This window comes from Leptonychotes weddellii, chromosome 3 (assembly GCF_054177405.1).
Source record: "Leptonychotes weddellii isolate Sample4059 chromosome 3, ASM5417740v2, whole genome shotgun sequence".
NCBI lineage: Eukaryota > Metazoa > Chordata > Mammalia > Carnivora > Phocidae > Leptonychotes > Leptonychotes weddellii.
Window position 1 is genome coordinate 6,179,828 of NC_138371.1, and position 14,003 is coordinate 6,193,830.

Below are 14,003 nucleotides of genomic sequence, written 5' to 3' on the forward strand. Positions count from 1 at the left end.
GTGGGCCGCTGATCTACTCTCCAGTGAAATGGGGCTTAGAGCAAACGTCCCACGTGACTCTGAACTGCTGCCTGATGACAGCAGGTGCCCACCCTGTTCTAAGTGGGAAGATGCTTCCTCTGGGCAGGGCATTTCCAGATCAATCCTAATATGGTTTGGGAAGTTTTACTTGAATGCAAGAGGACAAGCCAGTGGAAGCAGAAAGCAACACCGTGGCATTTTTATTCTCTCAGATAAATATTACTATTTCTGCATGTCTACTCCCAGCCAAGTGAACACTGACAAGCATGCCCAGAAACATCCTCTACCATGCTGAGCCCCATGGGGGGCAGGGGTAGGATGGGACAGAGAAATCAAACTCTAAAATTCAAGAACCTCATTAGCGTCCCTGTCTCGCGATGCCGATCAGCTTAGTGTGCTCTATAATTGTTTTTAAGCCCCTTTGTAATTCTTATTATATATCAGTTCTAATTTCTAGTGTTGTTTGTACATTTTTTTTTCTTGCTTAAATGTTGTAGACTTCTGGACAAGATGGGGTGGGGGAACAAGGGGTGGACACCCTGCATTCAAAAAAGCCCCTTGGACCGATATAGAGACAAGGGAAAATGTATGTCAGCCCTAGCAACCAAGGGTGTTCACTATTCACCACCAAAACCTCAAAGAATCCAGCCAGAGAGTCAGAAAATGGATGAATTACAAGAGGCCATTAGTTCAGAAGAGAGAAGGTGAGAGGAGGTCATGTGGCCAAGTGAAAGGTGGAGGGGAGGCAGCCAGAGTGCTGTTGGGGGTCTGCTGAGCGCCCTGCCCCAGCAGCTAGGGGCCCAGCACATTGTTCCTTGTATGAGACCCCTGGCTCTTACCCCCAACAGCTGGATCTCTGATCGGGGCTCCCACCCCCATCCCTGCTGGTCCTTTTTTGTCTGGGAAAAGGATTTGGGCAGAAACCCACTCTGCTCTCCAAAAGAATCTGTCCCAACTTTTCCTGACAGTTCTTTGTCAGAAAAGAAAAATCACCAGACCTATGAAAACACTGCACCACTCCAAAGAAGGGCATCATTTTTCTAAGGACTCAAAGGTGTTACTTCCATGTTTCACAGAATCACTGCACAAAGAATAAAAGACATTCTGGTGAAATCTGACTTGTGAACTCACTCCACCATTGCATCTCCAGCACGGGAGAGATCGACTGTAAAGACTGAGCAGCGTGAGACAAGGAAAAGTGATCGGAGGGGAAACCCAGGAGTTCACGAGTCAGCAAGAAACACCACAAGAGAGGAGGTAAACAGCAGCTCATGTCCTGGAGAATGCTAACGAGGAAGAAAAACTCGAGAAAGTCAGTACAGAAAGAAAAGACACGGAGGACACGTGAGAAATAGAGAAGACAGATCTCTGTCCTCATACATGCATAAGTAGGGGTTTCTGAAAGCACAGATAATTTTTTAAATAAAAATAAAAAGCAAAACAGGGAATAAATCTAAGAGCTTATGACTTGAAAAGCAGAAAATTAAATGGCCAACCCTCTGGCAAATTGAATAAAGGAAAGAAAAAAATGCTTCACCTTCTTCTTACCCGCCATCTAGACCGGCTCCATCCTTCTCCACCTGCCCTGTGTCTGGGGGATGGACCCGTGTGGGCTGCCTCATCCAGGTCTGGCACAGAGTGAGAGGAGCACAGGAGGGGGGCATTCGGTCCCCTGACCCCACCCTGCCTCCAGCAGAGGCCACAGCTCCAGTCGGAGGGCCTGGTGATAGCCTGTCCCCTGGCTCTTCAGGTGTGGGAAGGGCTTCCCAAGGTTGCTAGCTCTAGGCTGTGTGGCCTTCCCTATCCTGTCACCCCTTTGGATTAGGCCATCTATTCCCTGCTGGGAGCCCAGCCAACACAAGAAGGAAACAAAATCAAGAAGAGAAAAAGAAGAAAGAAGAGTAATAAAAGAGAAACCTGAAAATTACAAAAAAACTATGCATAATTGTGTGCCAGAAAATTTGAAAAGCTCAAAAAATGGGCTGTTTTCTGAAAAATATAGATAACTTACCGAAAGTGAAACGAGGTAGAAAACAAGAATCAATCGACACCAAAGAAGAAACTGAAGCAAATATTTGAAAATTATCTCTGGGGCACCTGGCTGGCTCAGTCAGTGGAGCATGCAACTCTTGATCTCGAGGTTGTGAGTTAGAGGCCCATGTTGGGTGTGGAGATTACTTAAGAATTAAGTTTAAAATAAAATAAATAAAATAAAATAAATAAAAATTATTTTGTGGCTCTGAGGAAAAGCACCTCTGCCAAACTTCTTTTAATATTTCAAAAAAATCAGATAATGATGATGCCACATAAATGTCTCCATATTTTATAGTTTCCATGACTCTTAAACCATAACTTGACCAAAATCATATAACTCAATCTCACCTATGAGCATATATACAAAAATCCTAAATAAAATTCAGAGTACAATAAAAAATTAACATAATCAAGAACAGTTCATTTTAATTGTGCAAAATGGTTAATGTTAGGGAATTTATAAAATTAAGCTGTTATGCCCGTAAATGAAATGAGGGAAACAACATAATCATCTCAACAGATATTAAAAAGGCATTCGATAAAATTAAATACTTAGTCATTCAAAACTTTATAAAACTAGGAAAAGATGGGTCCTTGTTTGACATGACAAAGAACAACAACTAACTTTCATCAAGCGCTAACTTCGTGTGGATATCGTTATCAAGTCCTTCCCAGTCAGTGTCATGTTTGACTCTCACAGAACTTCCTGAGGTAGATCTGTTCTCTTGCCAATATCCTCCACTGCAATGTTTGAGAAATATTGGCCAATGTAATAAACTATGAAATCTAAATCAGAGTTACAAGTATTTGCAAAGTAGACCACAAAATGATCATAATTTATATATAACATGATTGCCTCTAAAGAAAATCCAAGAGAAGCAAATGAAAAACAATTTGAAATAAAGAGAAGTAAGTCAAGTGATAGAATAAAAGGTAAATTTATAAAACCTATAACTTCCCTGTATGTTATCAGTTACCACAAAAGGGTAACTGGAGGAGAAAAGGTATCAGTTACAAAAGTAACAAAATTATAAAGTAATCAGAAGTAATCATAACAAGAAATAGGAAGGATCTATAGGAAGAAAATTACAAGATTTTAAAGAGGGGAAGGTACACTTTTCATTAAGACTAATACTAAAATGTTCCGGGGACGCCTGGGTAGCTCAGTCGGTTAAGCGTCTGCCTTTGGCTGAGTTCATGATCCCAGGGTTCTAGGATAGAGTCCTGAATCAGCCTCCTTCAGCAGGGAGCCTGCTTCTCCCTCCACCCGCCACTCACCCTGCTTGTGATCTCTCTCTCTCTCTGACAAATAAATAAAATCTTAAAAAAAAAAAAAAAAGACAAATACTAAAATATTCCTTTTCACAAGTTATGTTATAGATTTCCTGCAATTCGAATTGAAGTCCCAATTGTATTTTTTCTAATTTGGCAAAATTATTAGCTGGTTCACCTCGAAGAATACTTGAAAACAACAGATGTGAAAATCCTAAAATAAAATAGTTTATAAAATTGTGGTGACGCATTTGGTATAAGAAAACCAGACATACATGGAGCAGGGTAAACAGGCAAGAAAGAGATATATAAGACTTAATATACAGGGAAAGAGGAATCAGAAAAGGAGCAAATCATTCAATAAAGGTTTTTGAGAAAGGTGATTGGTTACTCAAAAAAATACACATACACCTTTGTCTTACACCATCCACTGAATTAATTCCAGAAAGATTAAAGTGTTCAATGTAAAAAAAAAAACCCAACAAAACAAAACAGAAATAAAACCGAAAAAACTTATCATTTCTCCATCTGTTTTTGCCAAATACCTTGCATGTGATATACACATTTGTTCAATCCACCCACTAACACTACTCCATAGGTATTCTTAGCCCTGGTTTTCAGATGAGGAAACCAAGGCCCCACAGAATCTGGAGGTTGGACAGGCACAGTCATCCTGAGTCTATCAAGTTCCACAGGCCCTGTCCTAACCCTCCCGCCTCTCACTGGGGAAAAAAAGAAAAAACAAAAACAGAATATCCATGTGCGGAGGGACTCTCTACATTGAAAAGCAAAGGAGAAAAAAATCACAAAGGAAAAAGATTGACAGACTTCATGAAAATTTACAATCTCTGAATGTCAAAGAAATCACAAAGTTTAAAGGCAAACCACAGTGAAAATATTTACAACAAAAGTGATCTAAGGACTTCATGTAAATAGATAACAGAAAAACCTCACCTTCAAAAGAAAAATGGCAAACAGAATGGACAGGATCATTCACCGAAGAGGAATTATGAAGGTCAACAGTCCTATCAAACAAGTTTACTATGACTGCAATCAAGAAATGCAAAGAAAAAGGAACAGAAATTAAACCCCTTGCACCTTGCAACTTAATAATTTTTTTTTTTTTTAAGTGCAAATATTCAGAATAGGGAGCCTGGAATGAGGTGAGCACTCTGGAACAAAATTTCTGGAAAGCGATTTGTCATTCTGTATCAAGAGCCTAAAAAACTTTTCAATCCTTTGATCCTGTAATTCCACCCCTGGGAATCTGTAACCAGAAATGTCACATTTCTGCACAAAGACCTTCATCACCATCATGTTTATAACGACAAAACACTACTGGTAACTCAAACGTCTGACAATACAAGAATCACTTCATAAATTGCGGCACATCATGTACTAGAATTTTGGCACCCGTTAAATATGATATTTAAGGGAAAAAAATTTTAACTAACCGGGAAATGTTAACGTTGCTAAAAAACACAGACCAAAATTACATGGTTATAGTTATATATATAGTACAGAGATTTATCTATCTATGGAGAAAGAGGAGCAAAGAAAGAGTGAGAACATACACCTACAAATTAACAGTATTTATGTTGGTCTCTCAGCAATTGGGTGATTATTTTCCTTCCTTACGCTTTGTACTCTTTGTACATTATACTTAATACTGTATTTTTTTAAGTTACTTGAAAGAACACGGCAGTGCTTATCAGCAGATCTAGTTCTATGTGGCCACCAACACCTGGGATGGCCTCACAGGCCTCTACTCTCTGGAGGCCAGGTTCCTGGCTGGCAAGTGAAGGGGCTGGATCAGCTGACCCTTTCGGGACCAGCCCTACCTGGGGTCATTTTTACAAAGTAATGAACCCAAACTGTTTGGGTGCTGGTATTGTTAATACGATGTTTTTCTAATTAATAGACAAAGGGGGTGTGACATGAGCATGGGAGAAAGGAAAGATCTGGTCCCCAGAACTGCGGGCTTGGTCTCCCCACTTCCCTCCGGCAGGGCCTGCTGCAGCTGCCAACACTGATCCCCACCCCGTCCACATGCTGGGCTCCCTCCTCAGAGCCTCAGGGCTTCTGTCCCCTCAGTATCTCCCTCCTAAATGGGAACTAGCCAGTCACTCTTAAGATGGCCACCATTCCTTCTTGACTTTATCTTCAATCTACCTGGTGGTTCTTCCTGGCATCCGTGCCCCCAGACCCCTCTCTCCCTCAGGCTTCCGGGCGCTCAACCCTGGCTCCCGCGGCCACTGGACACTCGTGCACCATTCAAGTGCTCTTCCTGCCTTATCTCTTTGAGCACTTCCTCTGAGGAGGCCCCGCATGACAGCTCACTGTCTCCCGGAGGCTCTTACAGGCCTCCAGGAAGTTCTCAAAGTGACAGTCTGCCCGAGCTCTCCTCTTTCCTTCTGCTGTGGAATTTTCTTCACAGACAGGCCCATGCTCCCCTGCGTCTGAGACGTCACCGCTCACTCTCTAACTCGTGCATAATAATGGCCAGTGTTAGCGGCTGCTTACCGCGCGCCTAGCCTTGGGTCACACGTGTTGCCCACATTCTCTCGTTTTACCCTCTCAATAATTCAATGACAACAACAGACAGACAAATAATCCGATTTTTTAAATGGGCAGAGGATCTGAACACACGTTTCTCCAAATAAGATAGGGAAACAGCCAATCAACACATGAAAAGAAGCTCAACATCATTAGTCATCACAGAAACACAACTCAAAGTCACCCTAAGAGGCCACTTCACACCCCCCGGGATGGTTATTACCAGAAAGATAACAACAAGGCTTGGTGAGGATGCGGGAGAATCAGAATCCTCACACATGGCTGATGGGGATACAAAACGGAGCTGCTTCTGTGGAAAGCAGGGTGACAGTTCCACAAAGACTTGGAATTACTGTAGGACCCAGCAGTTCCACCCAAGACCACTGAAAACACGTGTTCACACAAAAACTTGTACACGAATGTTCACAGCAGCATTGTTCACAATAGCCCCAAAGTGGAAACAACCCACAAGTCCATCAACTGACGAAAGGACACACAAAATGTGGTCTTTCCACACAACAGACTACTATTTAGCCATAAAAAGGAACGCTCAGGCTGCAAATGGATGAACCTCAAAAGAATCATGTGAAAAAAGCCGGATACAGGAGGCCACATATTATATACGATTCCATTTATAACCCAGGGACTGGGCTTCTCACCAGTGAGGATGCTGGGTGGGCACAGGGAGGTTAGTGTCTCGAGAATGTTAGGACTCACATCAGATGTAGCCAACCACAGAGGCCTCACCTCTAAGGACTGTGTTGCATGGCAGGGATTTGGGCAGGAAGGGCGGGCCTCTCCTCACTCCATCGCTGGGGCAAGGAGGAAGGCCTGGCCAGGGGCATCCCTGCCATTTCTTCCCTATGCTTGGGCTCACATTCCAGGAGAGGGGACCGTTCAACGGAGAAGCACCACCGTGAATGTAACCCGTCAGGTAGGCCAGCTTGTAAAACACACCAAAGCCAGAGCCTGCGTTGGTTCTGGAAGGGTTGTTCTGGAGCGCTGGGCATGGGCACAGAAAGCCTGGACACACTCAACTTTACCAGGTTGTTCTGAGTCACTCCACACAGAAGATGCCAGTGATCCGTTCAACACACAGGCCTTCACAGGCATACCACTCTCTCCTGTCTTGCACCCGGAAAGAAGACTCCGAAGAGCTGCCCTTGGACAAGCTCTTACGTAAACCGGATTTCAAGAGCCCGTGGTCCTCCAGCTCTGGCTGCTGGCTACTGTCTGGACCAGCGTTTGTCCCCACTTTCTGTGAACACCAGATACGAAAACCAGTATTTCTTTGCATTGCACAAAAATAATCAATGAGCAGTGCAAACCTGCCTTAAACGTTGGAAGGGGATTGGAGGAAGGGGGGCTCTATCCACGCGTTCACACCACAGGAAATGGCTTTACACCTCTCCTGGACATTGCTGCCCTCCCAAGTCCCTTCTCTGCGCCTCCCCCTTCCAGGCCTCCCCGACCCCACACACACCCAGGCTGGCTGGCTCCTCTCTCTTTCTCCCTCCCGAGAACGGCCTGAGTTCAAGTCCTGACCCTGCCATTTATCAGTCCTATAAGCGTGGCACGCCCCTTAACCTCTCTGGGTCTCAGCTTCCTCATCTGTAAAGTGGGGATAATGATAGTCCTTCCTCCAAAGGCCCTGGGGGACAGTGAGTTAATCCACGTAAAGAGCCCAGAATGGGGAGCCTGGCACACAGTAAGACTTCGTGAGTCTTTTGGGTTATTTTTAGACAGAACAGGTTAGCAACCACCTTCTGTTAGGGGAACAAGGCTTAAGGCTTACTCTACCTCAAGTGGCCTATCACACTCTATCGTCCTAACAAGAAGAATGCCTTCTCCGAGGGAACTTCTGGTGGCTCAATGTCCTATTTGTGCTTCCTCATCTTTAGGGCTGCGCTGGCGAGGCCGGAGTCCAGGCTGCCCGGTACACTGTCCCTGCGAAGGAGACCGTGGGTGTGCCTGGGTAGCTCGGCGGGGGCGGGGAGGCTGTGTCCTGGGGAAACCAAGACTACGTCCCTGCCACGGCTGGCTGGACGGGGCACCAGTACCTGAACCAAAGGCGGCACACACCTGCCCCTCCCCCAGGAGGGGAGCCAACCCTCCCTAGCGCGCTTCGGTGGGTGGGCAGCTTGTACTGGGCACAATACAGCGATGCTGGCCCATTGTTCCAGCTCTGCGTGTGCGGCCTGAGCAAGGAGAGGCTGGTCCTGCCGACTCCTGGCCCCTTCTATGGAGGGACCCCCTCCCCCAAAGGTGCATCTCCTTTCTGCAGCATAAAGCACCTGACAAGCACCCTGGCCCCACGTGGACGTGCCATCCTGGCAGGAGAGGAGGGTGTGAGCTTGATAGGCTCTTAGCGACCCCATCCAAGATGGGCCGGACGCCCCCTGCAGGGACCCCTGTGGTGGGCTTGAGTCAGGTCAGGGGAGGATGACGCAGGCCCTGTGGCCCGCATGTTTTCAAGCCCCCTGCCACAAGATGGCAGAGCTGGCCAGCTGCTTCCCATCCTTTCCAAGCCCCCTGCCACAAGATGGCACATGGCCAGCTGCCTGGGGGGGTCTTCCCCCTCCAGCTCTCTGCGCCCAAGAAGAGCCTCCGGGGTTTCCCTCAAGCAGGGCTCTCTGAGCTGCCGAGGCGAGGGCTGAGCTTTCCTGCCCAGGGGCAGGTGGCAGGGCTGACCTCTCGAGAGGAAATGCGGGTTCGCGAGGCCGGGGTGATTGTGCGCTCTCATCACGTGGGCGTGGGCGGCCCTGAATTGCAGCCTTGTCTTTTGGTGTCTCCCTCACCCCCTCTCTCGTTTCATTTAAATAGTCAAATCCTGTTCTCTTTCCTGGGGACCAAGGCCACCGGGGAGAAGGTGTACGCAGTTCCTGGTGCTCTCAGCACAGCCGCCTAATCCAGCAGCTGAAGGCTTCCCTGCTGTCCCCTCACTCACCGGAGGGCACGGGGGAGAGGCTGCAGCCACTGGGCCCAGGCAGGAGGTCTTGGCGTGTCCGGCCAGGAGGCCTTTTCCCCCGGATATTTCTAGAGCAGGAGGGCAAGTCTTGGTGGCTTCCTTCTGCAGGCCTGGCTCATTCTGAGAGCCCTGACCCCGCAGCTGCACACCCCCTCACCCCCGGGGTCCCTGCACTCCCAGCTGACTTCCAGACAGACAGCACTTGTGAAACGGAGGAAAGCCCAGCCGCTTTTCACCCCGTCAGGTTTCCCAGCACTAGGCCATGGACCCAGATGGCGTGGGGGCAAGGTCTGCACCAGGCCACAGGGAAGTTAAATCTAATTTGATTTAAAGGACTGTTTTTTGGTTTTTTTTTTTAAGAGTACGCTTTTCCTGCTTTTTTGGTATTCGAGGATGTTTTCTTCCATGAAATGAGCCTTTGGAAGGTGGCAGATAGTTGTCATTCATTCTCAGTTTTTCATTCTTAAATCTCCTTAGTTGGCGAAATGAAAGGTGGCGGCGGGGTTAAGTCTCCCAGGTTTGGGGAAAGTTTGGTGGCCCACCCTATCCCGCAGCCTTTAGTGGCTCCTGACCCTGAAGGAAGGGTGGCTTCCCTCAAAGAGCAGAGGGGAAAGGGGAGCCCTGGGCCTGGTCAAAGGGCGGGGTCCCCGGGGAGGAATCCAAGCCCTGGGGTCTGGACCTAAAAGGGCTTTGAGGACGGGAGCTTGATGAGAAGAGCGGACATCTGTGGGCACTGCGGGCGCCCCCTCTAAGAAGGGGACCCTGGACATCCGCTGCAGCTCTGCGAGTGATTCAGTGCAGATGAGCAGAGCAGAGGAGAGACGGAGGAAGGAACAGGGGAAACCAGGCCTGGACCCCGGCTTGCCACCAGCCAGCAGGGCAGTGGAGCCAAAGGCCTCACCCTCTCAGAGCTCCTTCCACTCACCCGCAGTCCGGGGCGTAGGACGAGAGGTTCCCGAGGGCCTGCCTCTAGGCGTAGCCCCGGCTCTAGCTTGCCATCCGCCCGTGCGGAGTCAGAGACCACGTCTGTAACCTGTGCACAACCCGAGCACCCTGACCAAAGGGCCGCTGGGAGGGTCCTGGAAGCTCTCAGCGGGAGGCTCAGCACACGGCCAACACCCAACAGCATCGGCCTTCCACTAAGGTCCATGGGGCAGGAGAGAGAGCCATGTGGGCCCAGCGCAGTCAATGTGGCGTCTTCCCATCCTTTCCAAGGCCCTGTTGGCGGGTGCCCGGGGGGAGGGCAGTGCCTGTGGGGAAGTCCTGGTCCCTTCCCCTGAGTGTGAGAGTCGGGGTGGGGGGGGAGCTAGTTGGCCTCGGGAGGTGGGCCTCTGGTGCAGTCAGCGCTCGGGCCCGATGGCCAGCTGCGTCCTTGTCAGCACCCTGGCTTCCCTTGCTGTCCCCTGGAACCTATGCTCACACTCGGCCTGACAGGGTTCGGAGTGGGGTGGCAAGGGTCCGGTTGTCTGGGTGTAGCCTCTGGGGGCAGATGGCCCAGGCTTTGACTGTCGTCAGTCTCTGAACCCATTCGAGCCTCAGTTTCCTCATCTGCAAAGGGGACTGATAGTGGGACCTGCAGTTCAGGTCGCCGGAGGATAAAATGGGATAACCCCAAGACAAATGCTCAGAACAGGTCTGTGTTCAGTGACCTACTTCCCCTCCTGCCTGGTCAGGGGGAACCTTCTGCAAGTCCACGCATGCTACCTGAGAGGTGCAGGGGGACAGCCTGTCCCCCACGGTGCCCTGGCACTGCCCCGAGCCTGGCGGGGGTGGTTAGATGGCAGGGCTGCCGGCGTGAGGGCCTTTTTCAGACATGGGTCGAACAAGGGTGTTTTAAAAAGGAACCTTCAGCAAGTGGCTGTTCCCTCCGTTGTTAAGACAACTGGAGGTTTCAGCAATATCCCAGAGCTGGGAGTGGGGTGAAGTGGGGGTGGGGGGGGACCGGTGGTGGTGGCTGAGAGGCCAAAATGTGTGGGGGACACAGCCCAGTGCCGAGGTGGGGAGAGAAGAGGCTCCGGCTGTCAGTGATGGTGACTTCCTCTGCTCTCAGGGCCCCGAATGCAACTTCTGGGTGAACTGAAAGCTCTTTCTTGGGTGAACCCTCCCCATATTCTGGCTCCCCGAACTACAGCTTCCTCCACGGGCCCAAAGCCTAGGCTCCAGAAAGGTCCTCTCTTGCCACATCTGTCCTTCCACGACGGTTTCCAAGCTGGGCATGTTTGACCCACACCTGAACTGACCGAGCCACTTTCTAACACCCGCACCGCTCTGGTGCCCTGAGCTTCTGCCTGCCTCCCAGAGTCTGGACACCGTCCCCCCTTCCTGGCCCCTGGCACCACCGCTCCCAGGTAGCCGCAACGGTGACCAGGCCCCGGGAGGCCCTGGGGAGCTCCCAGGGGCCGAAAAACCTGAGCTCCAAGGCCCAGCGGGGCCCACAGTGGGCGTCGGCTGGACCCACCAACAAATCTGGGCAACACGCAAGACGGGTCCATGCATCCCATGACATGAAGACAACCTGTGCCCGCGTGGGCGCGAGGCCCGAGCTGGCCTCCCCTCCCTGGGGCCGCGGCGGGCGGCGGGCGGCGGGCTGCGGGGGCCGGGCGGGGGCCGCGCACTTACAGCACACACAGCGCGTAGGCCCGGGAGATGGACTCGCTGGCGCGCACGAGGAAGCTCCCGTCCTTGCCCGTCCTGGACAGCAGCTCCTCGGCCTTGGCGCGGGTGATGTTGCCATGGTTCCAGCAGGGGACCATGGCGGCCACGGGCCTTCCCGGGGCCGGGCCGGCGGCCACCCCAGGACCGACGCGCCACCGAGGGGAGCCGAGGCCCCTGCACTGCGAGCCGGCGCCGCCGTCCGTCTGGCCCCGCTCGGTGGCCCCGCTGCTGCCACCAGCTCCCTGGCCGACTTCCTGTTTCAGGAGCTCAGCGAGGGAAAGGAAGCCAGCAGCGGCCCGAGAACTTCCTCATTGCGGAGACCCGCCGGGCGGCCGTGCTCCACCTTCCCACCCCGCCCACCCGCCTGCCGCCCCTCCCGCTCCCCCCCCCCCACGAGGCCTCCTGGGGGTGTCAGCTGCTTCGGGCCCAGGAGGCCCACGGCCGGCTTCTGAAGAAGCGTGGCCTAGCCGGTGTGGACCGGCCAAAGCAGGGGCCATTGGAGGCCCGTCCCGCGGCTCACGTGGGGTGGCCACGCCCTGGCCAGATCCCTCCGCCTTCGGGCCTACCCTACCCCAGAGCTTCTCCCCTGGGACCACGGCCGGCCCACCCCGGGGCCGAGCAAAACTGAGGGGTGGGAGCACAGTTGAGCCCCAGCCCCACGTGAGAGACTCAGGGCACCGCACAGCCCCGGGTGCTGGGAGGACCTTGGGTGACACCACCTGAGGCCTCCAAGGGCTCAGGCGACAGCTCTGTGACACCTTTACCCTCATCCCAGGGGCCTGTGGGTGTGAAGGAGCAGGGTGTGCCCTGCTCTCCAAGGCAGCCCCGCTTACTGACACAGGAAGGGTATGGAGGGCTCGGGACATGGACGTTGCTCGGGGTGAATGCAGGCTGGGTTTGCACCTCTGGGTCTTTCCAGGACACGTGGGAAGCCACACTTCCCTCCAGGAGGGCCACCTGGCCAAGGATAAGGAACGGGTCTCCCAGGGTCCTTTGTCCCCACAGAGTCAGCAGGGCGGCGGCTCTTCCGAGGCTGGGCTTGGCTGCACGTGCCCACGGCTCAGCGGAGAGGTGCCTCCACACGGCCATCATCCCAGCCCAGCGGATTCGGAGGGCTCCAAAGCGGACACCCACTCCTGGGGTGCACTCAGTTCTTGGGTCGAGCCCACCAGGGTGAAGGGGCACTGTGACCTATTGCACAAGGTGTGGTGCCCCCCAATCCCACACCCAGACCTCGCCCCCCAAGACATGACAAGAGACCTCCCTCCACAGGCCCGAGCATCCGAAACCCACAGCTCTACATCTACATCTGAGCTGCAGGAGCTGATCAGACTTCTCTCTCTCAGCGCCAGTTTCCTCTTTCCTACCTTGAAGAAAGTAGCTCCTAAAGGGGCTCACGTGTGCTGAGGGGCCCGCAGCCCCTCCCACCTGCAGGGAGGTACTCGCACACAGCAGGTGATTCTGAACAAGCACAGCCTGAATCTGAGGCCCAGAGTGTGGCCCCTGGGCTCCAGGTGAAGTTCCTTTTGGAAACTCCACCCCCAGTGAACTCCCCAGTCTTCTCTCCCACCTCCCCAAGCCACTCTGAGCTTCCTCTCCCCTGACTGCTGCCCCTCCCCCGCTCCTTCCCCTGGACCAATGACTCAACTCCCAAACCCTCAGAACATAAGAAGCCTAGGAAGCAAAAAAAAAAGAAGAAGAAGCCTAGGAAGCGAGGGTCCTCTAGGCAGGCCCTGAGCTAGGCATGGGGAAATGATGGGGACCAGAGCTGGCCTCCACACTCTGGCCTTCAGGAAGCCAGCGGATCCTCCCATCACCCACTTAGCACCCTTCTTGCCTCCCTGTTAACCTCCACCAACCTCCTCATTGGTTTCAGCCTCGAAGCCCCCTGGTCTCTCTAGGGCCCATCAGGAAGATCCATCTGCAATCCTGGCCCCTTAGTACCTTGACCAATTCATCCACCAGGTCCAAGACTTTTGCACTTACAACTACTTTCCTGCCTTCCCTCTCTCAGGCCTCTATCCCCACAAGTCCTGCCTCTCAGCAGAGTTGGGTGGCCAGTGGGACTGCCCTTGTCCTTCGACTTCATTGTGATTTCCCTTGGACACACACGTTTCCCTAATTTTTAGGGCCCATTCCATCTCTACTTCCACCTAACCCAGTTGCCTGAGGCACCTGACATGGTCAGCTTCCTGGTCCCTCTTCTGCTCCCCATATTCGAAAAACTGCAATATATTTTTTTCAAGATGTATTTATTTAAGAGAGAGAGAGAGCACGCACACGTGGGGCAGAAGGAGTGGGAGAAAGAGTCCTAAGCAGGATCCACACTGAGCACAGAGCCCTAACAAGGGGCTCGATCTCACCACCCTGAGATCAAGACCCAAACCGAGATCAAGAGTGGGACGTTTAACCAACTGAGCCCCTGGGTGCCTGGCAACATTTAGATCAGGACTGCCCTTATGGTGGGTGGGGCCCGGGTAAATATTTTTTGCAGGGC

At 51.9% G+C, this 14,003-nt stretch overlaps 1 protein-coding gene across 1 annotated transcript in view; it reads right to left on the reverse strand.

Moving 5' to 3' along the window:
* Window positions 1–11,782, reverse strand: part of INPP5D (inositol polyphosphate-5-phosphatase D) — a 112,351-nt gene extending 100,569 nt beyond the window's left edge. Inside the window, exon 1 of the mRNA XM_081815294.1 lies at window positions 11,471–11,782. Coding sequence (XP_081671420.1) covers window positions 11,471–11,604 — 134 coding nt within the window. The 5' untranslated portion in view covers window positions 11,605–11,782. The remainder of the gene's footprint in view (window positions 1–11,470) is intronic.
* Window positions 11,783–14,003: the final 2,221 nt, after the last annotated feature.